This window comes from Pempheris klunzingeri, chromosome 6, assembly GCF_042242105.1.
Source record: "Pempheris klunzingeri isolate RE-2024b chromosome 6, fPemKlu1.hap1, whole genome shotgun sequence".
Lineage (NCBI taxonomy): Eukaryota > Metazoa > Chordata > Actinopteri > Acropomatiformes > Pempheridae > Pempheris > Pempheris klunzingeri.
The window spans coordinates 19613214-19639414 of NC_092017.1; the positions used below are offsets into that span (position 1 = coordinate 19613214).

Consider the following 26201-nt stretch of genomic DNA (forward strand, 5'->3'; position numbering starts at 1 on the left):
GAGGTTATGCTAGTGTCCATGACTGTTATTTATGATATGTTGTGTTTATTTGTCCCACTGGACAAAACTTAATGTTTGTATTTCCGCTCTAGATCTCCCAATAGAAGAGTACTTGCGAGCCAATGAGACGTTCTCCAGCTTTCTCCTGACCAATGGCAGCCTGTCGCCTGTGACTGTGAACCAGCTGCTGAAGGCTCGTCTCAATTTCCAGGTGAGGTATCAGCTATAAAGCCTTAGATAGTTAATGTATGGAATAAGGAACCACTAAAGCCTTCAGCATTTTTTTTATTGGTTTGTTGAATTATTGTTGTGGCAGGTGCAACTTAATGGATTTTCCCAAAAGATGCAAAACCTATTCGACTTTTCACTTCCTCATTTACAAATACAATATGAAACATGAACTGTTGAACTGGTCAGGTTAAATACAAGTTAAATAGAAAATAAATTAATAAAAACAAATTAAGGCCTGAAAAGTGTGAGGTAAATGGTAGGCTTTAATAAATAATTAGCACAGAAAAGGTTCTGCCAACACAGATGATAATTACAGGTAAGAACATTTTTTAGGTATAATGCGTTTCATAGCCCAACACTGTTAAAAGTAACTGTAGGGCATCAATCTTGTCCCATCCAGGTGTCTGTGGCTGGAGCTGGAATGCAGCTAAAGGACTTGGTGTGTAATGCGAGCATGTTGGGACAGTTTCTAACGATGGACGGAGGAGAAGCCACCATGAACGATCTTCAGACTCAGCTGTGTAACCTGCCAGCCAACATCCTGCAGGAAGCTGAACGTCTTTTCCTCTCTCAGCTCGACTTTACCAAGTTCTTCACGGTAGGAATTAATGGACAGGGAAATCTGCAAAAGCACCTTTTTGCCCTCCGTTTTCTGCCTGTTTGCTGTAACACTGATTAGCTTGTCTATCTGATGAGCTACACACAGTACCCTTATTAAACCTTTTGGTCTGTGCTCCCTTTCAGAGACAGCGTCTGATGGCCAACGCTGGAGACCTCAGGGTCATCAGTCAGGCCGTCACCTCCGTTTCCCAGGAGCTGGCTGTCCTCATTGATGATGTAAGAACACGCCTGATTTTTCATGTACATCTGTGTCTGTATTTTGTTCAAAGATGATTGGACAGAGTTTTTGAGAGGTGCTGCATATTTGCATTTACTGTAAAGAAGTCACCATATCAGAATCAGAATCACCTTGATTGGCCAAGTTTGTTCAAGCAAACAAGGAATTTGACTCCAGTTAAACTTTCCTCTCTCTATGTACAGTAATCAGACTACTAAGTACTAAAAAAAGTAAAGAAATAAACTAGAACAATAAAAATAAGAACAATATAAATACTCATAAATAGCAGTATATACAGTGGAGGTAGGTGTGGTGCATTTATGTAGTGCAAATATGCAAAGGTATGGGACTATTGTACAGTTGTTCCTGAGTCTCTGTGACTAGTGACAGCTCATCAGGGTAACGGCCTGGGAAACTGAGAAACTGTCTCAGTGTCTGGCAGTTTTGGCGTGCAGTGCTCTGTAGCGTCTACCAGATGGGAGGAGTTTAAAGAGTTTATGTGCGGGGTGTGAGGAGTCTGCAGAGATGTTACCTGACCTACCAGGTCAGCCCCAACTATCCTCTCTGAAGACCTGATTGTCCTTTGCAGTCTGTGCCTGTCCTGTTTGGTGGCTGATTCAAACCAGACAGTGATGGAAGTATTGTGAGTGTTTCGTGTAAAGAGGGGTAATCAACCTTGTAGTAGCTGCTAGTGGAACTTGAAGCTTTTGTTATTATTGTATGTTTTATCAGAATTTCTGTTTTTGTTTGTTTTATTGTATTGTCTGTCTGTTCTTACACAGTGTTTTCCTGAACAAATTTTCTCACAAGAATAAAAAAAGCCATCTTTTTTCCATCTGTTTTCTTCCTGAATTTCTACTCTCTTCCATATTTCCTCTCTTCCTCTAAAACCTGTCGCTCTTACTCTGTGCTGCCTGCCTTCAGTTCTCCTCTCTCTCCAGCTTTGCGGATATGAGTGCAGCTCTTCGTCTTCTGTCTCCAGAGAATCGCACGGCGCTTCCCAGGGAGAGTTTTCGTGCTTTTTCAAGGATTATGTGCGGTCATCCTGAGGTTGGCGGTGAGCGCATCCCATCGCTCAACTGGTATGAAGACAATGACATCAAGTCATTCTTAGGAAAAAATGGCACTGAAGACACAGACCTGGACCGTGACAACAACACAAGTAAGAGCCCTCGGGCATCCTTACTTGTGTACAGTTTTTGTTCTCTGGAACCTCCTCCTGTCCGCTGATTTTCTTGTTGCAAATTATCACAAATGAATGGGAAACTAGACTTCTCACAGTCTGATACTTTTGTGATCTTTAAGATTAATAACTAGATTAATAACATAACATCACTGGGTGTCAGCCTCTAGCAGTGTCATGATTGTCTATGTGTGCTGTTTGTCACATTATGGAACACATTACTGGGGCTCAGGCGGTAGAGCCGGTCATCCACGAATCAGAAGATCAGTGGTTTGGCCCCCAGCTCCTTCATTCATTATGTCGAAGTGTTCACGGGCAAGTTACTGAACCCTAAATTGCTGCTGAGGGCAGTGTCATCGATGTGTGAGTGAATGAGCATTGTATGTTTGAAGGGGTGAATGTTGATATGTTGTGTAAAACACCTTTTTACACAACAGTATACTGTATATGCAGTCCATTTAACCAGGTGTTTTTGTCTAACATTTGTCTTGTTGCCTTTCCCACCATGCAGCCCCATTCTGTAAAAGTCTGATCCAAGGTCTGGAGTCCAACCCTCTGTCTCGCATTGTGTGGCGAGGGATAAAACCTCTGTTTATTGGAAAACTGCTGTACACACCAGACACTCCTGCAGTGCAACAAGTCATGAAAGAGGTACAGAGAGTCAAACCTCAGAGAGTTCATCCGCTGTCATCTGACATTTTTCATCTTAATTTTTTGTCCACAAGGGACAAGGTGTCATCAAGACTGATCACCGAGTTTTTAAGAATGATGATCTGAGAATGCAACTAATTGCTGTTTGTCGCTTAAACCGGTTAATCTCACCATCAAGACCTCTACGTGTTTGCTGAAAACAAAGACATCATTCTGTACAGTCACTTCATGTAACTAAAACATGCCTCATTGGTCTTGAATATCACTTGTAACAGATGAGCATGTCAGTTTGAGGACAGGTAGTACGCATTTAAGGGCGTAGCCGAGGGGCAAATGTTCAGGTTGTGTTTCTCACACTGTTAAAGGAGCCTGACAGACAGTTCATACTTCTTTGTTGTGGGATATCCTTAGATTAGAGAAATCAAACACCAGGCAACTGTAATGTCGTCAGAAATAGAACAAATTATTTCAAATGTTAATAATTTTTGGATTTAAATTGTATTCCCGCAGTTGTACTTGTTGAAAGATGATTACAGCCATTATGGAGCAAGTACATCCATCCAAATTAACTACAAGTTGTGTCCACTGAAGGTGAACAAGACCTTTGAAGACCTGCAGATCCTTCAGGAGCTGAATGAAGCCTGGATGGAGGTGGGACCACGAATCAAGACTTACATGGAGAGCAGTGTGGAGATTCAGCTGCTGCAGGTCTGACCCACCAGCTGCCGTCTCTTTACAGGAGAGATGAGTGTGGGATTTTTTTTCATGTACTGTGTTTGTGTGTGTGTGTGTGGCAGGATTTGTTGAGGCGCCCAGAGGTCGCAATATTGGTCAACCTGCGTCTGGAGAACACATCCTGGACGGCCTCACGGATTGCACGTTTCCTGTCCACGCCCTCGCCAGACACCCCAAGGAAGCCCGGGGCACCGCCCACCTGGCTGGACGTCTACAATGACCTCAGCCACACCATTACCACTTTGGCACAAGTCACTGAGGTTATCCTGCTTTGGCATTCTTGTTTTCTCTTCATGCTACATGTTAAAATGTCTAGAATAAAAACAGAACAGAGATGAGAACAGAATGAATTGTGTTTAATGGAATTTGTTTTATTTCAAATTACAGTAAATTTTCAATAATGGTGTTTTGGTTTTTTTTTGTTGCAATTTCAGATATTAAACCACACATACAGCTTTCATCATATATTGCTGTCTGAATATTTACCTTTTGCAAAGGGAACAGCAACTGAGCCATCATTATTTTAGCTCTTTTTTATTACTGAAAACTGGTTAGATGGGAAAATATGCCAAAATCATTTTAATCTTCCCAACAGTGGAAAGGGTAACCTCAGCTTCTCTTCCCTGTTATTTATCATTCCTATCTTTTTCATTCCCTATTATGCCCTGCAGTGTTTCTCCCTGAACAAGCTGGAGGGGTTGGAGACCGAGTTCCAGATGATTGACAGGGCTTTGGAGCTACTAGAGGACAGGCAGTTTTGGGCTGGTGTGGTTTTCCTGCTGCCCAACTCCACCTCCACTGTGCTGCCGCCCCACGTCACCTACAAAATCCGGATGGACATTGATGATGTGACCCGTACAAACAAGATCAAGGACAGGTGCTGAGGAAGCATCAAAACATCTTTTATCCTGCTATTTTTATACTAGAACTTGTCTAATGTCTAGAGCTTTTTTTTGTTGGAATTGCAAAGAAACCTCTTTGGTTTTTATGTGAATATGGCTTTGTCTGAATATACTATTCCATTACTTAAGCCATGTGTACTTATTAATCCTTTTTTCTGAAAAATATGACTGGCATAACTGGATAAACCAGATTGAGATACAAACAAATCTGTTTTCAGTATTTGAAGAATTCCGGACAGCTGTGAAATAGTTCAGCACTGGAGACATAAGTATTCTAGTCTGCGGGCCTTGTTGCTGTTGGGTGAAACTTTATTTGTTCATGTTTTATTATGGGTTAAAGCATTACTTTTTCCTCTGTTGAAAAAATATACTATTCTATATATTAAATTCCATGAACTCCTTACCTAAAATCAGTTATATCAAGCCAAAAACAAATTTAAATTTTTCCCCTAGCAACAAGTAAATTATTTTTTGTTTGGGTGATCTTCTCCGGCGCATGAAAAACATTGTTTTGGTGTTTTTTCTTCAGGTTTTGGGATCCTGGTCCAGCAGCTGACCCATTTAATGACATGCGCTACATCTGGGGCGGCTTCGTGTATGTCCAGGACCTGGTGGAGAGAGCTGTGAGCCGTATCCTGACCGGAGTAAAACAAACAACCGGCATCTACATCCAGCAGATGCCCTACCCCTGCTACGTGGATGATGTGTGAGCCATATTGTAGATTTATGATTATATAAACTGTGGTTGAAACTACAGGTAAAAAAAAGTCATACTTTAGACCATAACTACATTCTTTTTCATGTAAATTAAAAGTTTTGTTTCTCTTTAAAACAGTTTCCTTCGAGTGCTGAACCGCTCTCTGCCACTCTTCATGACACTGGCCTGGATCTACTCGGTGGCCATGATCATCAAAGGTGTGGTGTACGAGAAGGAAGCAAGGCTGAAAGAAACCATGAGGATCATGGGTCTGGGAACAGGAACGCTGTGGCTCAGCTGGTTCATCAGCAGCATCGTTCCTTTCCTAATCTCTGCGGGGCTCCTTATTGCTCTGCTCAAGGCAAGATGACCACTCACTCCACACAAAGCATACAAAAGAAAAAATACACATAAAAATATTAAATAACTGGCTAGACATAATCATGAAAGTATGTAAAAAAAAAATGCACAACGTAAATGAAAATATTAATCATCTGTCATCAGATTTCTAATTGTAGTAAGAAGACTGATATTAAAATGGAAAATGGTTATATGTACGGGTGGTTTATAGCTGTTTGGAATACCACAGCTTTCATTTTCTGTAATATTTGTCTCCTATAGCCACTGTTTAAACTCTACTTTCCCTTCCATCTTATTTCCAGTGGGGCGACATCCTTCCATACAGCGACCCGTCTGTTGTGTTTTTCTTCCTGATGGCATTTGCCACGGCCACCATCATGCAGTGTTTCCTCATCAGCACCTTCTTCTCTAAAGCCAACCTGGCTGCTGCATGTGGGGGGCTTATATACTTCAGCCTCTACCTGCCCTACGTACTGTGTGTGGCCTGGAGAGACCACCTGAACACCACCCACAGAGTCCTCGCTGTGAGTAAAATGAATATGGGTACAATCAAAACGTTTCCTTCCCCAATTCAATATTCACTATTGTAGAAAAAAGACTTGTGATAAAGCAATAGTAACAAGAATAAATCAGGCTTACATACCCAAAACGTTTGTTTGTTTGTCTTTCCTCAGAGTTTCCTGTCCCCTGTGGCCTTTGGCTTCGGCTGCGAGTATTTCTCTCAGTATGAAGAGCAAGGCATGGGCATCCAGTGGTACAACCTCCATTCCAGCCCTGTGGAAGGAGATTTATATAGCTTCACTACCTCTATAGTTATGCTTTATGTGGACGCCTTCATCTACGCCGTCGCAGCCTGGTACATCGAAGCAGTCTTTCCTGGTACGATGATGAAAACTTTATTTGAGCTGTATTTATTTTGGAACCTTACAACACAACACAACACAAATCACATGTATCAAATGTACAAAGTCCAATCTGCACATAGACGTGCATACACATGCACAACAAAACAAACCCAACAAAAGTACACCCAAAAACAAAAGCAACTCTGAAGGTGAGGATAGAGATACAAAATTTTGTTCAAAGTAGGAGAGAAAAGGCTTCCAGACTTAAAAAAAAAACATCTGTACCAAGCCCCTTATGGAGTATTTAAGTTTTTCAAGTTGGAGATGTGCTCCAGCTTATAACACTTGCCACCCATTTACAGTGTAATGGTGGTGTGGCCTATTTCCAGTGAATCAACTCCAACTGATGTGCCTCTAATGACAGAGAGGCATCATACTGTGCACCTGGAAGTGCAAGCACTATATAAATGTGAGTCCTGGGTCTGGTCGTATCTCCTTACTACAGAAATTAGAGAATGTTTCAAAGATGGCCGACAGTATCTTAGCTATAAATACTTAAAATATAGCGTGTCGTTTATTTTTGTTGAGTTACATGTCTGGGCCTAGGGTTAATAGCTGCTGTGAAAGATTTTCATTTTGTAAAGGATTTGAAGGAATTAAAGGAATTTTGTTTTGTCGTAGTTTTGGCCAATATGTCTGTAGTTTAACATATCATTGAGCTTTGCTGTAAACAACTTTAAAGAGGAATGCAGTGTGTCCAAACACACACTGGTTAAGCTGGTTCTTTTGTCATAACAGAAACACTTTATGTGTGTTTACACCAGGTGAATATGGGATCCCCAGGCCCTGGTACTTCATCTTCCAGATCAACTACTGGGGTGGAGTTCCCCTGGAGGCAGGCATGCCGATCCCCCCTGCACCTACAGAACAGGATGAAGGTCAAGACTTTTGGAGCTGCTGTTTCTCTTTTTCTGTTTTTCTCTGTCATGTTCATCTAAAGCTACAATTATAGCTACAGTCGGCTTTCTTTGCCTGAACTACATTGAACAAGCAACTATCAGTTTGTTAATAGTCATGTCACTGTAGCAGCTTGTTTATTGGACAGAGCTGTAGTAGTCTGCCATTCTGCCTGGTTATGACTTTGGCAATCGTCTACCATACTGGTAGTTTTGTGTGTTTAAACTAATTAACAACAAATCAAGTTAATGAGCTGAGACAATAAACCCATTAACTGAAAGACTTAAGACTGAAGCAGACCATGAGCATCAGTCCAGACATCATTTTGTTTTGTGGACTGAGGAGCTGCTTCTGACTCGTGCCACCAATGACCCCTTTGATTTTGTAGGAGTGTCGTCCTTTAGTGAAGCTGCTGGAATTATGCTCTCAGCATGTAAAAGTATCTTGTGTTGACTTGCATGGTGACTTCTATTTACATATTATACATAGAACTATTTTCAACTATAAATTATAGGGAGGGTGGCATTGGCTCTTGAAAGATTTAATGTTATATTGTCCCCTCTAAATATATAAAATACATTTCTGTCATCAGATCACATTGAACCAGAACCCACTGACCTGACAATGGGTGTGAGCATCAGAAACCTGGTGAAAATCTACAAGAAAGGAGCCAAACTGGCCGTCAATCACCTCAACTTGAAGTTCTACGAGGGGCAGATCACCTCTTTCCTCGGCCATAACGGAGCTGGCAAAACTACCACCATGTAAGGAGCAAACCTGATGAGAAGACTATCAGCACTGATTTAGAGTTTAATTTCTTAGAAGGACTGGATGCAAAAAACTTCAGGGGATGGAGCTGAATAGGCAGCAATGGTTATGGTGGCTCAATAAAAAGTATAAGTATAAAGTATAGAGAGAAGAAAAAGGTAAAACCCTGAGGCATGTCACCCTAGCACAAGCTGAGAATTCAATCTACAATACAGTCTCTTCATGTCTGATTAGTAGAAGGCCTTTGCAGGTATCATATATCTTAATTGTGTGTTAAATTGCTGTTAGAGCATCATACTCCCAGTCTTGATGTTGACCTTTATGTCACTTCAGTTATTGTTATGTTTTGGGGAGTGAAAAGAATAATAACAGTGAGATGATGCAGTTACTTACCTGTAGGTAGCATCAGCACACGTATTGGTTAAAGGTAAATGAGACTAGGATCTGATTTAATGTCTGATGTTTGTCAGATCTGTCCTGACTGGCCTCTTCCCACCCACCTCGGGCACTGTGTACATCAATGGCATGGACATCCGCCATGACATGGACATCATCCGGAGGACACTGGGAGTTTGTCCACAGCACAATGTCTTGTTTGACATGTAAGTCTTTCCAATACTGGCTAGGTTTGATGGATTTCAGAAATTATGCTTATAGATTCAATACCTCAAGCTTCTGTTGAGAGTATTTTTTGTTGATTTTGATTATTAATGATTTACCAGTTCATGAATTAGTCACATTACTATGAAATTAATGATAGGTCTGAAAAACACTAGATTATCTGGTAGGCTTGGCTTTCTCTAGAGAATATTTGTTTTAAACAGATTTTCATGTTTTCTCTCTGGGTCCATCTGTCTTTCTCCCTCAGACTAACAGTGGAGGAGCATGTTTGGTTTTATGGGTGTCTAAAGGGTTTGTCTGAAGAAGAGGTAAAAGCTGAATTGGACACTCTGCTGGACGACGTCGGCCTGCTGCACAAACGACATGAGCAAACCAAAAACCTCTCTGGTAAACTTTAACTTCTGCATAGAAACATATTCTCATCAGTCTGAAGAAAACACTAATGAACAGAAAGATTTTTCTGCTCTAAAATTACCCCTCTGTCTCTCTCTCTGTCAGGTGGCATGCAGAGGAAGCTGTCTGTGGCGATAGCGTTTGTTGGAGGCTCTAAGGTGGTAGTACTGGATGAACCTACAGCCGGAGTTGATCCTTACTCCCGCAGAGGAATCTGGGATTTACTGCTCAAATACCGGAAAGGTGCAGAACAAGGAAGACTGTACAGCTGTGCATCTTGTTGTTTTTTCTGAGTAGGGGGGTGAGAGGAAATAACATTTTAAAATGTTATTCCACAACTCATATGACATACTACTGAGGAAAGTATATTGCTTCCTTGATATGTTACTGAACCTGTTATCTAGTAATTGGTAGTAACCTGATCACTGAAACCTGGAAATATACACATTATAAGTAAACGAAATAGTCATTATGTGTCTGTGCTGTTTCTTTCCGTCAGACCGGACCATCATCCTGTCTACGCACTACATGGACGAGGCGGAGCTGCTAGGTGACCGGATCGCCATCATCTCCCAGGGGAAGCTGTGCTGCTGTGGCTCTCCGCTCTTCCTGAAATCCTGCCTTGGATCTGGCTACTACCTCACTGTGGTGAAGAGGGAGGGACTGGACACCAGCACTCCCAGCAGTACCAGTATCTGCACCAGCACCAGCATCAGCACCAACAGGCTACCTCCTATCAAGGTCTGTTTTTTTTTCTGAACTTAGATTATCCAGTAAAAGTCACATGTGCATGCTTGTTATTGTTCAGCATTGATTTGCTTCACATTCATGGCATTAACTGCACCCACCGAATGTTAAAAGGAGAAATTATGATGGAAGAACAATTGTTGAGTGTTAGAGTGTATAGAGCTGTGTATAGAGCTTTTAGGAGCTTTTAAAAGTAAAACAACCAGATATAAAAATGCACAAAACAAACATGAAATAAGCTTGAAATTGCATCCATCTTGTTGAACAGACATTTTGGCTTAATTTGTGCTTCATGTTACATTAATAATTTGTCCCTGTAGTCACCTGACAGTGAGTCATCCATTAGCGACGACACCGGGCTGGGAAGCGATGAGAGCAGCTCATGTGAGTGTTTAACTGCTGTGTGGTCTCAGCAGTAAGCTGTGGTGGTTCATTGTTAGTAAAGTGTATTTTGCTGTATTTGGATTTTCTATTACCACCACTTTAGTGTTGTTGAATAAATAACAAAGAATGATAGTTTATAGTCTTACTCACCACATGATGTCTGTCTTATCATCACTTTCATGGCAGACCTGGCGGCATTGCTTTCCCTGGCACAGCAGCACATCCCAGGTGCAAGGCTGGTGGAGGAGTCAGGACGTGAGGCGGTGCTCAACCTCCCACAGACGGCTGCCAAGGACAGCAGCCTGGGTGTCTTCCTGTCCGAACTTGATCAAAGGCTGCCTGAGCTGGGCATCAGCAGCTACGGCCTGTCAGACAGCGCGCTGGAGGAGGTGAAACATTTACAGTGTTTTTGAAAGACAAGCAAAAAAGTTACTCTATCCACTCGCCAGAAACTGTGAGGCCCTTACCATTGCAGCGCCTGGTTCAAAGCCACCAGACTCCATTGACAAATTTATCTTGCGCAATATACTTCAATTCAAGTTGCTGTGACCACTGATGTTGAAACACATTGGTCTGGATCCAAATTAACTCCTTAAAACTCCACTCGCATAATAACACAAATCAACTCATCAGTCGAGACAGCGATAGACCAACAACTCCAGCGTTCTTTAAGTTAAAGAACGCTGGAGTTGTAGGTGACATTGGAGTCTGGTGGCTCTGAACCAAGTGATATAATGACTCTTTCTGATTAAACAAAACAAATCTTCTTGTCTCTGTAGGAATCCTTTCTGTAATAATGTCATACATTTCAAATGATAATCTTAGCCTGTCAGTGGCAAATACAAGCACCTTTAGTGGACATACTTTGACGGCATAGTTGCCTCAACAGAAAGTTTTCGCCATTTAAAACTAACCAAAATATCTAAAAAATAGAGTTATCCTTTAATCATTACATTAAACACATTACATTACATCACATTACAGCAGAAAACGATGTAGCCTGCATGGCCCTGAAACACTTTCCTACTAATCTTACCTGGCTTTATGTGGGTTGAGTGTGTGTACATCACCATCTCACATTAGTGAGGCATTAGTCATCCCACCAGTGTAATCAGGAGCTCAACCAGGTCTTATCAGGAGGGCTGGATATTTGTGGAGCAGCCATGTTCTTAATGGGTTTAATGTTAGCATCAGATTAGCTCTGATAGCAGACTTACAGTATGGAGCCTGATAAGGTTACTGTGTGAATAAGCCACTCACACTCTTGATCCTCTGACCTCTATGTAAAACTACAGGATTGTTTTTTTTACTGCCACCTGCTGTCCACACCATCATCTGAAAATAAAAATCCTCTGTTTCCAAACCTAGCAAGAATAATGTGAAGATGAAAATCCATATTTGAACTTGAAACTGCATTAAATGAGAGTTTTCAATAAAAAAAAAAAATCATTCATCTTGAGCTGCAACAGAGTATCAGGTGCACATTGAGACCATGTAAATTTACCTTGTTGTCACAACTAATATTCTCCACATACAGGAAGTGAAGAGGGTTTTACCATTCTCTTTATTTCTAGATCTTTTTGCGAGTGGCAGAGGAAACCGGCGTGGATGTTGAACCTGAGCTGCAGGCTGAATCTCCACATAGGCAGCAGCCATCAGCTGGACAAAGGACAGAGCAACAACATGCTGAAGAACCAGAGACGGGTATGCAGAAAGATTCAGACCCATAGACCGGTGTACATACCACATAGTGTTTCCCTGTACAGTCAGTCTGCTGTTTCGTCTCCAACTGTGACTGCTTGTTTCCATAATGCTGCCAGGAGGGAAAAGGCTTCGTAAGCAAGGTACCATCAGATCACCCCTCACTGAAAATCATCATTAGATAGAAAAAGAAAGGTTTTTTATTTTTCCTTCTTCACAGTTTACTTTTAAATGATAAGAGCTGACAAATCAGAGGGATTTAACTGATTATGAGTTCATGAAAGCTAACACACACACACCACATGATGAATTTGTGTGTTTTCAATGTCTTAAAAAAGAGTTTTACATGCACCCTGGACTTGTTATTAAACTCAAACTCAAAGCATTATGGCCATAATGTGACATAAATTCTCCACTAAAACCAGACAGGTGAAGATCTTTAAGTTTTAGTTTCCAGATGGAGCCCCACACACCTGTATGTCTTCATTAGCCTGATATGTAGGTGTAAGCTCTTACGCTGTGTGCAGAACCTCAGGAGACAGACCTGCTGAGTGGACATGGCCAAGGTGGGATCCCCCTGACCGGCTGGTGGCTGACCTGGCAGCAGCTGAGGGCTATTTTCATCAAACGCTGGCTTTATGCTCGAAGGAGCCGGAGGGGCTTCTTCGCTCAGGTGATGACAAACATCAGCAGCAGCTGTCGCAGAGCTAGATTCAAAGGCCCTCCATTGTCATAGTTTATGGTTTCCGTAATGAAAACAAGCACTGTACCTTCTTCGACAGTTAGTTGGCTGATCAGATGTAAGAGGCTTTGTTGACCACTTACTTTATGGTGCTATCATGGTGATTGTCATTTAGAATGAGACATCCTCTGTGTTAGCTGGTCTTGAGAAGTTACTCAGCTGAAGTTGATGTGTGTTTCAGATTGTCCTGCCTGCTGTGTTTGTGCTGGTCGCTCTGCTCTTCAGCCTCGTTGTGCCTCCATTTGGGAAGTATCCTGCCCTGCAGCTACAGCCCTGGATGTACGGAGAACAGTACACCTTCTTCAGGTACGCCTGCACCCAAATCCTCACAGTTAACTCAGTCAGCACAGAAAAGATTTTTACTCCATTTCTTCTGTCATGAATTAGTTCAGTCTGCCCGTCACTCTTTCACAGATAACCAGCTACAAATTGAAGGTTTGTAACGGGCCTTGTTATTGTTATTTTGATGAGCCTCCTCACTTCTGATTTAATGTTTACAGCAACGACGCACCTGGGAACCCAGCGATGGAGGAACTGTTGGAAGCTTTGCTGGACCAGCCGGGTTTTGGTACCAGGTGCATGGAGAAAGAGGAAGAAGACAACAGCACGTAAGCCAACCCCTGTGAATGCAATCAGTGGTCTCAGCAGCATCAGAAGGAACAGGAGCTGACTGGAACATCCGAAGAAACATCTCGAAGAAAGCGAGACACACAAACAAACGTAGTGCAGAGGAAAACACTAAAAATCTTACGATGGATGAAAAACAAATCATATCAGTTTATTACAAGTGGGAGATAGAACCATTTAGTGATTAAAACAGCACTCTTAAAACATTATTATGCTTTCCCAACAGATGGCTTAGTGTTTAGAGTAAAAGTAAAAATGAGAATTGCAACAGCAGTAGTAAGCTTTATCCCTTTAAACACAATACAGTATACACAATCTGGATACCTTTTGTAATGTTTTTAGCAGTTGAATGCACTTTATTTTTAACACCAGGCATTCAGACAACATTACAGTGCTTAAACCTTCACTCTATGCTCATCCTTTGTTCTCCCTGCAGGAGTCCTCAGTGCGAAGTCGAGCGAGGTAGCCTGTTCATGCGGCCGCAGGTCTCCTACTCCACCTGGCAAATGTTCAACAGAGGCAACTGGAGCCGAGACTTCCCCTCACCCGACTGTCAGTGTAGCACAGAGGACGTCCGCAGAATGCTCCCCGACTGCCCTCCTGGTGCCGGTGGACTGCCGCCTCCACAGGTACAGTGTATTTTCACATGTTAAAATGAAACAACTTTGATCTCTGCTCATTTAAAATGGAGCCAAGTAAAAGCATTTACAAAATGAAAAGAATGTGAAGCTAAATCACAGCTAATGTTTTCTGGAGCTTTCTAACATTTTCATTAAGTGTCTGCTTGGTGAAGAAGTGTAATAGCATATGTCTATATCTGGCTTTTGAGATGTTTGTCTTATCTTTAGCTTAAGAGGCTGACTGGAGACATCCTGCAAAATCTGACAAGTTATAACATCTCTGATTACCTGGTGAAAACCTACTCTCAGATCCTCAAGAAAAGGTACTTCATTGAAAATAATACAATAACATGCTTCATTTATTGGTTTTCAGTTTGTATTACAGCAGCAGTCTTATATATATTATCATTGCTTTCCCTTCCTGTGTTGTGTATGAGATATAAGACTGCAAATACGTTAATGTTTTTAAAAAAGTGGTTTAGTTAAATTTTTTATTTAATGAAAATAATTTTTGAGTGAATGCCAATGTATTTTCAATATCCAAAGACAGACAGCTGTACTAAAAACATTGATGTTTTATATGTAGTTTTAAGACCTGTATTTCTCAGTTTGAGTTTCTTTTAAAAAGATTTTCCTCACACATTCACTCTTCTGTGTCATTAACAGCCTAAAAACCAAGAAGTGGGTGAATGAGTTCAGGTAAGCTGCTGGTATTAATCATTTGGGAAGCAATTTATCAGCAATTTAAAGCTTGTGGACTTGTTAAAGCTTTACTCCTCTTAAGGACTGGCAAGAAACGAACTCTCATACGTTGTAGATGTCCAAAAGTTATCAAAACTTTAATTTCTGTGTTCCAGATACGGAGGCTTCTCCCTCGGAGGCAGTGCCACCCAGAGTTTATCTCAGGTCCACCATGTCCAAGACTCGGTGACGGCAATCAGGGCTCGTTATCGAGTTCCACAGGTGAAAAATTAGGTTTCAGGCATGAGTTCCTGAAACTGCTGTTTTTCCTGAATGGTTTTTTATGTTTTTTTATGTTTTTTGATTCATTTCAGAACAGTTCGCTGGATCATCTGCTAAGCAAACTGCCTGATTTTCTTGAAGGACTGAACAGTCAAAACAACGTCAAGGTAAATGTGTTTTTTTATCTGTCTGCTCTCTTCAAATTATCTCTAAAGAAAAAGTCACACTGGGTAAACTGGTTTACCCATTTAAGACAAGAGATGTGTTTTGTGTATGTGGCTGCATAAAGCTGTTTGCTGTATCTTCTTTCTGACAAAAACTAAATGAAAATGACTGGACTGTGTATCCAGACATTGTCCAGTAAACGCAAGCAAGTTTAATACTGAAAAATGTTTCCTTCTTTGCTATCTTCAGGTGTGGTACAATAACAAAGGATGGCATTCTATGGTGTCATTTGTCAACGTGATGAACAACGGCCTGCTGAGGGCGAGTCTGCCACCAGGTCCAGAGAGGAGAAAATATGGCATCACTGCCTACAACCACCCGCTCAACCTCACCAAGGAACAACTCACAGAAATGGCAATGTTAGTTCACTGCTGTGGAGTTTTTAGGATTATGTTGGTATATATTACTCCCATTTGAGGTAAATTCAGTTTAGTCAGGACACTTTACAGTTTACACCTCAGGTAGCTATCCATCCATCTGCTTCGATTTTGACGGTCAAAGGCTGTAATCAAAAGTAAACTTTGATACCAGCATGGGTGGAAAGCAAACAAATAAAGAATTTAAGATATTTTTTGTCACCACCTTGAGCAACTCAAACAGAGTTTATTAATCAATATCAGAAGTAAAAAAGGAGGATGTGTGAGTTGTAAAATACGCAGGTCCTCGATGCATGTTTTGTGTATATTAATGTGTTTTTCTCTACCTGACTAGTGTTTTTCCGTGCTTCCTCTTTCAGGATGACCACATCAGTGGATGTTTTGGTTTCAATCTGCGTGATCTTTTCTATGTCCTTTGTGCCGGCCAGCTTCGTCCTTTTTCTCATCGAGGAGCGAGTCAGCAAAGCCAAACACCTTCAGTTTGTCAGTGGCGTCAAACCGATCCTTTACTGGCTGGCCAACTTCACCTGGGACATGGTCAGTGCTGATTTACCTTACTTTGCCAGCCACAAGTACTACACACGTTATAGTGTGCCGCTTAAAAAAAGAAGTCTACATAAATGGAAGTCTATGAGAAAGTTACCTTACGTCTCACTAGATTTATTGCCTCAGTAAACACTTTCCTAATGACTTAATTTAGTGAATTTTTGACCCATTTAGAGTAAAATAGATATGATGCAGGGTATGCTTTAGAAGAAGACTGCCTTGTGACTAACCGATCAGAGGCACTTTACGTGGAATGAATGTAACTTCTGGCTCCAAAAAACCAAGATGGCGACGCCCACAAAGCCATATTCAAGGCTTCAAAACGGCGGCCCACAAAGCAACAGGTGGCAGCCCAGTGGCTACGTCCACTTCTTATATACAGTAACTGCATTTCCATTACATTACCTATATTACATTCTCACCTCTGGTAAATAATCTGCATTAAATGATTTGCAATAATTATAATTTTCTAAGATTTTGTGTTGTCATGTTGTCAGTTGAACTACACCGTCCCGGCCACCATGGTGGTGATGATCTTCATCAGTTTCCAGCAGCAGTCGTATGTCTCAGAGACCAACCTGCCCGCTCTCATCCTGCTGCTGCTGCTCTATGGGTATGTTCAGGCAGACTCCACCGTCTTCTGTCCATGCTGTTACACTTCCTGCTCAAGCATAAAGAGTTTCATTTGATCTGCATGTCTCAGTGTTTAATACAATTGTGTCATTCATTCAATTTTTACCAGCAAATTTCTGAACTTCACAGCCAGGGGAAAATCTGTGTACTTAAGACGTCACGAGTTTGACTCAAATTTTTTGTCCAACCAAAGAACCAAATTAAGTTTACCTTAATGTACACAGGATGCTTTCTGTAATAGAAATCAATAAACCCCTAAGCCAAGAATAAAAGTTAAAATATCCTTTATATTACTTCTATTTACTGTTATTTATTGATGTCTCATTTTCTTATGTCAAAGTCTCTGTTGGCTCAGTTAGATCATGGTCTGTAATAAAAATAATGTGTCTATCTTCACTAACTGAATAACCTCCTTCATCCTTTATAGGTGGTCCATCACCCCTCTGATGTACCCAGCATCCTTTGTGTTCACCGTCCCCAGCACAGCCTATGTAGTTCTGACCTCCATCAACCTCTTCATCGGAATCAACGGCAGCATCGCCACCTTTGTCCTGGAGCTGTTTGTTGACGAGGTACGAACAGCACCAGTCTGCACTGGACTTTATTTGTTGACTATATAATAACAATTAGAAAAAAGACTAGGATAAAAGTCCCAGATATGCATAAACATGTACAAACTGTACAGCAGCTATAGATTTATACACATCAACCTCTTAATATGAAAGGTTCGGGAATTTTATACATTTATGATGTAAGTGAGGTAAGAAAGTCAGAAGTGAAGGATAATAATGAATAATTATTTTATGTCTTACGCCATCAACTAGTCTGTGATTTCTGGGTGATGTTTTTCTTTCCAGCATCTGAACGAGGTGAACAGGATCCTGAAGAAGGTGTTTCTCATCTTTCCACATTTCTGCCTGGGACGAGGACTCATTGACATGGCCAAAAACCAGGCCATGGCAGATGCCTTCCAGAGACTGGGTAACCTATATATTTGTCTCTAAATAGACGGGGGAGATTTCTGATTGTCTGCATTCTTAGATACTTGAACTGCATGTTAGACTGCAGCAAACACACAGGACTAGAGATATGCAAAGATATATGCATGTAAAGAGTGTTTTTGTATGTGGTGCTTCCTCCTCCAGGCACAAAGCAAACACTGGACCCTCTTCAGTGGGACTTTGTAGGGAAGAACCTGTTTGCGATGGCAGCTCAAGGATTTATCTTCTTCATCTTCACCGTACTACTGCAGTACAAGTTCTTTGTTCGCTTCAGGTGTGTTTAAAACAACTCTCGCAATGGATGTCCATTTTTCCTATTATTCATCCCAGCACTTCTCTACTATTCATCAGATGATGATTATGATCAGTATTTGAACATAATTACACCAAGCGATACTGTGTGTCTAGGCACAGTAGTTGTAGCCTTTGACGGTTTCTCCTTCCTCCCTTGAATGGCTGTGCTTGAGCTTAAAAGGCTGCAACAGTTACTGTAAGTTGCTGTGCATGGGTGTCAGATAAATTGATAAAAAGTCTGACATTAATCATGGAATAATTTTACAGGTATTGTAGTCAGTAGGATGCAAATATTTTATTTAGAAACTAGATAACTGAGGGTCATCTTGTGTCTCTCGGTTCAGGCCGTGGTGGGTGGAGCCTGAGATGCCTCCTCTTGGGCCGGAGGATGAGGACGTCGCCAGGGAGAGAGAGAGGGTCATAAGTGGCAAAGCCCAATCGGACATCCTCACCATGATCAACCTGAGCAAGGTAAAACCAGCATGCAAGCATAAAAAGTGAAAACTGGAACTGTTATTGACCAACAGCATGTTCAGTCACAGTGTTAAGGACAGTCTTTGATAAACCTCTCCTACTTGTGCTACACTGACAGACTTCTTGCTGTGATTTATGCTATTATTTTATGCATCATTGTGAATTCTTAGTTGATGGTTTAACTTTTGAATTTTTTACTTTTTGATTTGCAGGTTTATAAAGCAGGCAGGAAGCCGGCAGTGGATCGTCTCTGCCTCGGGATTCCCCGTGGGGAGGTGAGAGTTATACAGACCAAAAGCAGCACTCATTACATCATAGTACAGCAGGGCTGCTACTGACAATTATTTTCATTATATTGAGAAAATAATCGACAGATCATCCATTAGTCTGGTCTATAAAATAGTGCTTTCCAAAGCCCAAGATGACGTTCTCAAATGGCTTGTTTTGTCTACAACCCAAAGATAATCAGTTTACTGTCATTGAGGAGTAAAGAAACTAGAAAATATTCACATTTAGGAAACTGGAATTAGAGAATTTTTTTTTGACTTTCTATTTTTTTTTTATTACTCAAACCGGTTAATTGATTATCAAAATAGTTGCCGATCAATTTGATAATCCGCAGCTGAGCCTATTAATTAATTAATCATTGCAGCTCTGTCAGTTCAATGAACAGAAAACAGACAAATATCCAGCAATTATTTTATCACCTCTACTGCTGAAACTACTCCCGTTTGTACTGCTACACAGCTGTTGGTGCTCCTGCTGCTGCTATGACTGTAATAGTTGTTAACACTGTACCACAACTGGTGCCGCTGATTCTAAAAATACTGCTGCTAAAACTAATATTGCTACTGCTAGGCAACTTGTGCAGCTACAACTATTACTGCTGCTGCTACAAGAGTTCCTGGTGCCACTACTACAGAGTGAAACGTGTATTATGTATCAGCTACATTTTGACTTAATAACATGACATAGTCTAAAGGGAATGGTTCCAGCTGCTGCATGTATAGATGTATTTATAATGTAATGTTGCTGTGTACTGCGCCTGTCGTCCAGTGTTTTGGCCTGCTGGGGGTGAACGGAGCAGGGAAGACCTCAACCTTTCGCATGCTGACCGGAGACACCAACATCACCTACGGAGAGGCTTTCCTTAATCACCACAGGTACTAACCTTCTTCACTGCACATGTGTTCATCTTCTTCATCAAAAGCATTTCCTTCTTTATGACCACCTTAAAGATTTAGAATTTAGAATTTATAGTATCAGTAATAGTGGTAGTAGTGGTGGTAGTTGTTGAACTACTACTAGTAACAGGTCACCATTGCAGGTTTACCATTTGCATAGTTGTATTAGTACTAAAGTAGCAGTACTATCCAGACACATAGTATCATCAGCAGTGGAAGGAGGGTTAGCAATAGTAGTAGTACAAGTACAATAACTAAAGCAGCAGTCATACTATCAGTAGTATCAGTAGTAATTGTAGCAGTTAGTGCAGTAGTACTACTAATAGCAGAAGTATTGATCGTAGTGTCAAACTGTGCTCCTGTGGTTCTCAGCGTACTGACAGAGATGGAGCGAGTCCACCAGCTGATGGGTTACTGTCCGCAGTTTGACGCCATCAGCGACCTGCTAACGGGTCGGGAACATCTGGAGCTGTACGCCCGCCTGCGGGGAGTGCCAGAGGACTCTGTCGCCAAGGTAACGTAAAGGAGCAGTTCACATGAAAATGAAAGTAAGACATTGATTGTCATGTAATGTCTGAATTTGTAAGACTTTGTAAAGTGATAAAATGGATGTGAGGGATTATATAGTATAGTAATGTGCCTCCTGTGCTGTCCTATAGGTGGCGCAGTGGGGAGTGAAGAAACTGGGACTAATCCAGTACGCTGAGCGAGAGGCTGGAGGCTACAGTGGAGGCAACAAGAGGAAACTCTCCACTGCCATCTCCCTCATCGGGGCAGCGCCTGTCATATTCCTGGTGAGAACTGAACTGATTCACCAAACAGCTGGAGAGCAGCTGCAAGGATAAAGATCAATTCAATAATACGACCTAATACAACATTTCCCTTCACTGTAGAAAAAGCTGAAACATATCAATATTAATATGACCTGATAATTCTGTAAGAGTTGGATAAACCTGAGAAAATACCACTGAGTTTGAATTTATAGTTGAATAAACAACATTTTAATCATTAAAAACATATACAAACATATCACACAGAACATCAAAAACATGCACAACAAAGATACTGCATATAAAACTTGGCAGCATCACCCTTTCTGTAAATGTGCATACTGTATAGACTCCTTTTAAAGTTGTTTTTCCAAGATAGGTAGTTAGAGATAGGTAGGTACTGCAGTACCATTTGTTTTCATTCTTGCTTGAAGTGTGTTCAGTAATATTGCTAAAAATGTGTCTTTGTTCCCTTGCTGCTTCTTTAATTCTTGTCAGGATGAGCCAACCACTGGCATGGACCCAAAAGCCAAACGGTTTCTGTGGAACTGCATCCTCAGCGTCACCAAAGAGGGACGTGCTGTAGTTCTCACCTCCCACAGGTAGAAGAAGATTTACACTAAATTACTCTGTATATTCATGGCTGTAATGGAAAAGACACACTAGTAGGATGATCCACACCGTCCTGTCAGCTGTGAGTTTCCTGGTAGTGTGTATGTTAATGGTTTTACTTTGTGTCTGTATTGTCAGTATGGAAGAATGTGAGGCTCTCTGCACCAGAATGGCCATCATGGTCAACGGCAGATTTCAATGTCTCGGATCTGTACAACACCTGAAGAACAGGTAAGCTCGCTGTGCTATCTTAGCTGGTTTTAGATGTTCTGTCTAAACTTCAAACGCTCTTTATCAGTCAACGAATTAATGTTGTAGATTCAGGCCAAATGCCTCAGTTGTATCAATTACTTAATTAACGCTGGGCTATTTAGAGATGTTTAAACCAATTTACTTACTGATTTGATGAATTGACGGGTATTACATATGATTGTTGGTATAATCTGTTGTGTATATAATCTGTAGATGTACTGTATATATGTGCAGGAGATCCTTTGGCTATGATCTTGTTGACCCTCATAAGATTTACTTTTTCTGTGTTATGTCCCAGTAAATTCCAATAAACCTTAATGATCTAACAGCACATATAAAATCTTGGTTCTTTTTGTCCTTCATCTTCCAGGTTTGGTGACGGCTACACCATCATCCTCCGTCTGATGGACGCTGACTCATGCTCCGTCAGCGCCTTCATCAAGAACTCTTTTCCCAGCGTCGAGTTGAAGGAGCGCCACCAGAACGTGCTGCAGTACCAGCTGCCCTCACACGCCTGTTGCCTGGCTCGTGTATTTGATGTGCTGGCTAACAACTATGAGGAGCTGGGCATCGCCGACTTCTCTGTTTCACAGACGACCCTGGACCAGGTGAGAACGATAATGCAACATTCAAACCTCTAATATTTCTGTGAAAAAGTCTGGTGTGATGGTCCTGATCCTGGATCCTCTGTAGATAGATCTGAATTCTGCATCCCAAATGTCCTTTTTAAGGCAGTGTCAGGCTCTCAACAGATGCTAATGAAGTTGAAAGAGACATTTAAGGTGCTAAATAAATCACCTATTCACATTTTAATAATTGAGGCAGCAGTTTATTTATTTCTCTCTCTTTAATGAAAGAATAGGTAAGAAAGCAGTTTCAACTCTTGAACTTGCTGATAAATTGTCATCTATGGTCACTATGTTTTTAGTTTGTTCACTCAATGCTAATGTTAACAACAAGAACATGATGGATTGCTGACTGTCTTTAGCTTGATGGCTGACCTGGTTATATAAATTAATAATATATATAAATATATAAATGAATTCAAAAACGAATTAATCTGACACTAAAGCTGATCTATATTTGTAGGTGTTTGTCAACTTTGCCAAGGAGCAGACTGATGACGACCTCCTCACAGATGTGGTCATTGGCAACAGAACAGTACAGACCAACTTGACCACAGTGACCACAAGGATTAACCCTCCCATCATCCCACCACAGCCGACAATCACAGCTCCTCAGCCAAACACAACTCCACAGCAGCATGAGAAATCATCTGACCCCAAACCAAAAGAGGGTAAATCAAAAAAGGCAAAAGCCAGCAAGGTCAAAACTAAAGAAGGCAAAGCTAATGGAAAAAGTAGCAGCACAGCGATGACCAAAATACCTCAGCCAAGCCAGAGGGGCAGCAGTGGATCATACAGCAGTAACACTGGAGTTCAGGGAGAATCCAGTAAATCCAGTGGGTCCAAAATCAGTACAGAGAGCTCCAATAAAGATCCTTCTTCACTCTTTATAGTCGACAGCAACACACAGGACAGCACACTGTGAAGTGGACTGGTCCAATGCAAGCAGAGGATGTAGGTTCGAAGGACCAACCACAGTCAAAGCATTTTATTACTCGCTGTGTGTTCATTTGAATGTTGTTCAATGTTGCTAAATGTAACCTGGGCAATTACAGCTCATTGGAGTAAGAGGTGGACATTGAAAAAGTATTACTCTTGACAAAACTGAGTCATCAAAGGTAAATTTATCTGAAGAAAGAACCAAAACTTATCACTTCCTAATATGGCTTTGGTGCCTTTTTCTCCTTGTTAACAGATGTGTAGCTTTATACCCTCTATTTGGGTTCATAAATCGTACACTGTGTCTTCTCTTTCTTCTTCAGTTTATTTTTTCCTGACAGAATATTATGCAAAGCTCATTGTAAAAACATGGGGTGGCGTTCCTCAGGGCTCAATCATTAGACTACTGATAAGTTCATCTTCATTTTGCAGAGAGCACTTTAAAAAAGAAAATGCTGCAAACACTCCAACAGTTGCTGAACTACGTGTTACGTGTAATTATTATGATGATTTTATATATCAGGAAGCATTTGATTATACAATATATCTCATGCATTGAGAATTCTTACTGAAAGTTCATTCTTAAATACCTCTTAAATGTTAAATCATCAACTTTACAAGTGTTTTGTAAATCAAGGTTATTTTATCTTATGTGTTTTCTTTTTTATTTTGTGTGATATAGGGTAACGTAGGGTAACTTTGTCACTGTCAAAATGGAGGGTATTACATAGGACACAGAAAGAAAATATTTACTTCTGCCTGGTATTTATTGTCAGTTTGGTTGTTTGATAATTAAATCATGTTTTGTTCTCATAGAGGAATCTGGCATCCAGGCTTTCTGCACAGCTCCTGAAAGGTCTAGAAGCCTCATTTAATAATTACTAAATAATTGTCAAAATATGAAACTGTTGAAAAAGCCAGACACACAGGTGTGACTCTGAACTGTTTGAGCGGCAGTGTCATTACAAATTCCTCTACATAACACCAGACACTCCAAACTCAAGAAAAAGCATAATATTACAGCCAAGATCAGGCAAAGAATTAATAGCAGCATCCAGTTTGAGTTGTAAACGGTAAATAGAACAACATTGCCTTTGGTCAACTGTTGTTGTTTTTTTTAATAAACTCTGTATTCTTTTTTCTATCAAACAAATGACACAGCTGACAAAATGTCCAAAGCGAGTTGTCACTCTACTGTAATGCGGTGTTATATATTCAAAAGATTGTTACAATAGTAACTATAGGCATGAGACAAACATAATGTATCAGATGGGTTTCATTCCAAAATACAAACTGTTACATTAAAACATAATGTTTAAAGAGGTTAAATATATTCAGAGAGCTGAAATGATGTTAAACCTAAACATTAAGCTGGCTTAACATGGTGGATGTCTCATTTTGGAATGAAAGACTGTACCACTGAATGTACTTTTATTATGCTTGAAAAGTTCTACTTGAACATTAATTTATCTGTGCATCTACTAAAAGATGTACAATATTTACTGAAAACATGCTAGCATAGATTAAAAAAACAAACAGGTATATGTCTGTTATGAGTGTTTTGTCTTGAAGGAAAATAAAACTATATGGTTTACTGTATAATTTCTAAAATCTCTGTATGTTACGAGTCCAGTTTGTTGTTTTTGATTTGTTGTTTTTCACTGCAGCGCGCGGGACGTGAGGAGGTCTTTCTTTGTCATAGTGAGGGTGAGCGTTGGTGTTGGTGCAGAAAAAAGCGGAGGGAGGTTCCTCTGTCTGTTCACACGCCGTCCACACACTGGTGTTTCTTTTACTGTTTCGCTGTTAAAAGAAAAAAGACACAAGCTAAATTTACTGGAGGGACTGAAATCTTTATAGTAAGTCTACTTAAATAGCTTGTTTAGTGATCACATTTTTATCTACTAATGTGTACACTTCGACTTGATCAGTAAGGATTCGATAATGATCAATGTTTTTAGACTTTAGTCACCAGTATTTCAAATTCTAATATTTTAATTTCAGTGGTTTGTTTCTTTGTTTTACATGGGTAGAAACGGTATTTAAACTGTCATTAAACAAAATTAGTGTCAGTTGCTCTGAAGAAGTCTTAAAAATATAATAGTATTCCTTAAGATATATGTGTATATGATAACAGACTTGTTAGTGGAGGGGTCCGCCATTCCTGCCCTGGATTTAAATGGCATGCATGTGGGGATTTGATTCCTGTTGCCTTGGATAATTTGGAAGACATGCCCCAGTTGCATGTAATTTTCAGGCCTGCATGTGTCTCATAATGTTATAATCCAACAGCCCAAGGAAACATTTGCATCAGTTCAAATACAGCTAGAGTAATTTATGAATCAAATTTAGCTAATAGATAATCAAATGTTCAAAGAATCTCCTGACAGATTTTTCAGTGTGTTCCTCAGTATGGATAATGTTGTAATATTAATGCAAACCCTATGATTTGGTACAATAAATCATTTAATTAAACGTTCTAATTTAAATTGTACCCAAACCCACCAAACAGTCATGTCGGCCGTGTTTCTGTAATCTGTGCAGCAGTCGATCTGCTGCCCGACCCTCTTCTCTCTCAAACATTGTTCACTAACAGCCGTGAGGAGATGATCTGACTGGACACGTCTCCATGGTGCTTCATCCAAACCTCTCCTCTTCCTCCTCAGTTTCTGTGTGACTGTCTGCAGCAGGGCGTCCAGGCTGGACAGGGAGATGTCAGGAAGACGAAACTCAGCGGATCTCTGCGCAGAGAACAAGGGAGGAGAGTCAGTCAGACCTGCAGCTGTAGCCGGTTTAAACTTCTTTACAGTGCAGTAGTTTAGATGGGTCGGGCCCCTCTGAGGAATCACAGGATAAATCTGAGGTGGAGCTGCTAACAACCTGAAAATATTAGTATTTAGTTTTTATTTATTTATTGTTTTTAATTTGTTTTGTTTTTAATTTTTGTTTTCAGTTCAGTTTAGTTTCAGTTAGTTTCCAGAGTGGGTTTGTTTCTCTCTGTTTAATTTTTATTGTTTAAAAATGTTGAGTATTTGTTTAATTTTTATTAGTTTCAGTGTTAGTTTTGTTTTTTTTATATTATATTATAACTGATATTTGTCAGGGGGCAGATTTAAGAAGTTCAGAATTGATTTTACAATATAAACACTACACTTTGTGAAGGCAGCAGACTCACTGTCCTGCAGACGTCCCAGTCTTAATACACATATCCTAATATGAGGACATGTAAGTACAAGTTTTCTAAAGTCTAGTTTTTATTTTTATTTCAGTTAACCAACACACCTAGTTTTAGATTTTAGTTTGTTT

The 26201-nt window shown here is 40.5% G+C and overlaps 1 protein-coding gene across 1 annotated transcript in view; it reads left to right on the top strand.

Annotated features, from left to right (window-relative positions):
• Positions 1-24458, top strand: part of abca7 (ATP-binding cassette, sub-family A (ABC1), member 7) — a 29677-nt gene extending 5219 nt beyond the window's left edge. Inside the window, exons 6-50 of the mRNA XM_070831859.1 lie at positions 93-211; positions 632-829; positions 976-1068; positions 1994-2231; positions 2764-2903; positions 3495-3611; positions 3701-3898; positions 4310-4515; positions 5070-5246; positions 5376-5598; positions 5900-6121; positions 6272-6476; positions 7267-7380; positions 7992-8163; positions 8638-8769; positions 9036-9175; positions 9287-9424; positions 9681-9922; positions 10249-10312; positions 10499-10701; positions 11887-12016; positions 12133-12156; positions 12541-12686; positions 12937-13061; positions 13256-13363; positions 13819-14011; positions 14231-14325; positions 14669-14701; positions 14860-14965; positions 15058-15132; positions 15380-15549; positions 15927-16104; positions 16611-16726; positions 17174-17318; positions 17604-17727; positions 17892-18021; positions 18386-18512; positions 18728-18790; positions 19572-19678; positions 20072-20213; positions 20359-20493; positions 20968-21071; positions 21220-21312; positions 21704-21941; positions 22423-24458. Of these exons, the coding sequence (XP_070687960.1) occupies positions 93-211; positions 632-829; positions 976-1068; positions 1994-2231; positions 2764-2903; positions 3495-3611; positions 3701-3898; positions 4310-4515; positions 5070-5246; positions 5376-5598; positions 5900-6121; positions 6272-6476; positions 7267-7380; positions 7992-8163; positions 8638-8769; positions 9036-9175; positions 9287-9424; positions 9681-9922; positions 10249-10312; positions 10499-10701; positions 11887-12016; positions 12133-12156; positions 12541-12686; positions 12937-13061; positions 13256-13363; positions 13819-14011; positions 14231-14325; positions 14669-14701; positions 14860-14965; positions 15058-15132; positions 15380-15549; positions 15927-16104; positions 16611-16726; positions 17174-17318; positions 17604-17727; positions 17892-18021; positions 18386-18512; positions 18728-18790; positions 19572-19678; positions 20072-20213; positions 20359-20493; positions 20968-21071; positions 21220-21312; positions 21704-21941; positions 22423-22884 (6710 nt within the window). The 3' untranslated portion in view covers positions 22885-24458. The remainder of the gene's footprint in view (positions 1-92; positions 212-631; positions 830-975; positions 1069-1993; positions 2232-2763; positions 2904-3494; positions 3612-3700; positions 3899-4309; positions 4516-5069; positions 5247-5375; positions 5599-5899; positions 6122-6271; positions 6477-7266; positions 7381-7991; positions 8164-8637; positions 8770-9035; positions 9176-9286; positions 9425-9680; positions 9923-10248; positions 10313-10498; positions 10702-11886; positions 12017-12132; positions 12157-12540; positions 12687-12936; positions 13062-13255; positions 13364-13818; positions 14012-14230; positions 14326-14668; positions 14702-14859; positions 14966-15057; positions 15133-15379; positions 15550-15926; positions 16105-16610; positions 16727-17173; positions 17319-17603; positions 17728-17891; positions 18022-18385; positions 18513-18727; positions 18791-19571; positions 19679-20071; positions 20214-20358; positions 20494-20967; positions 21072-21219; positions 21313-21703; positions 21942-22422) is intronic.
• The last annotated feature ends 1743 nt before the right edge of the window (positions 24459-26201 follow it).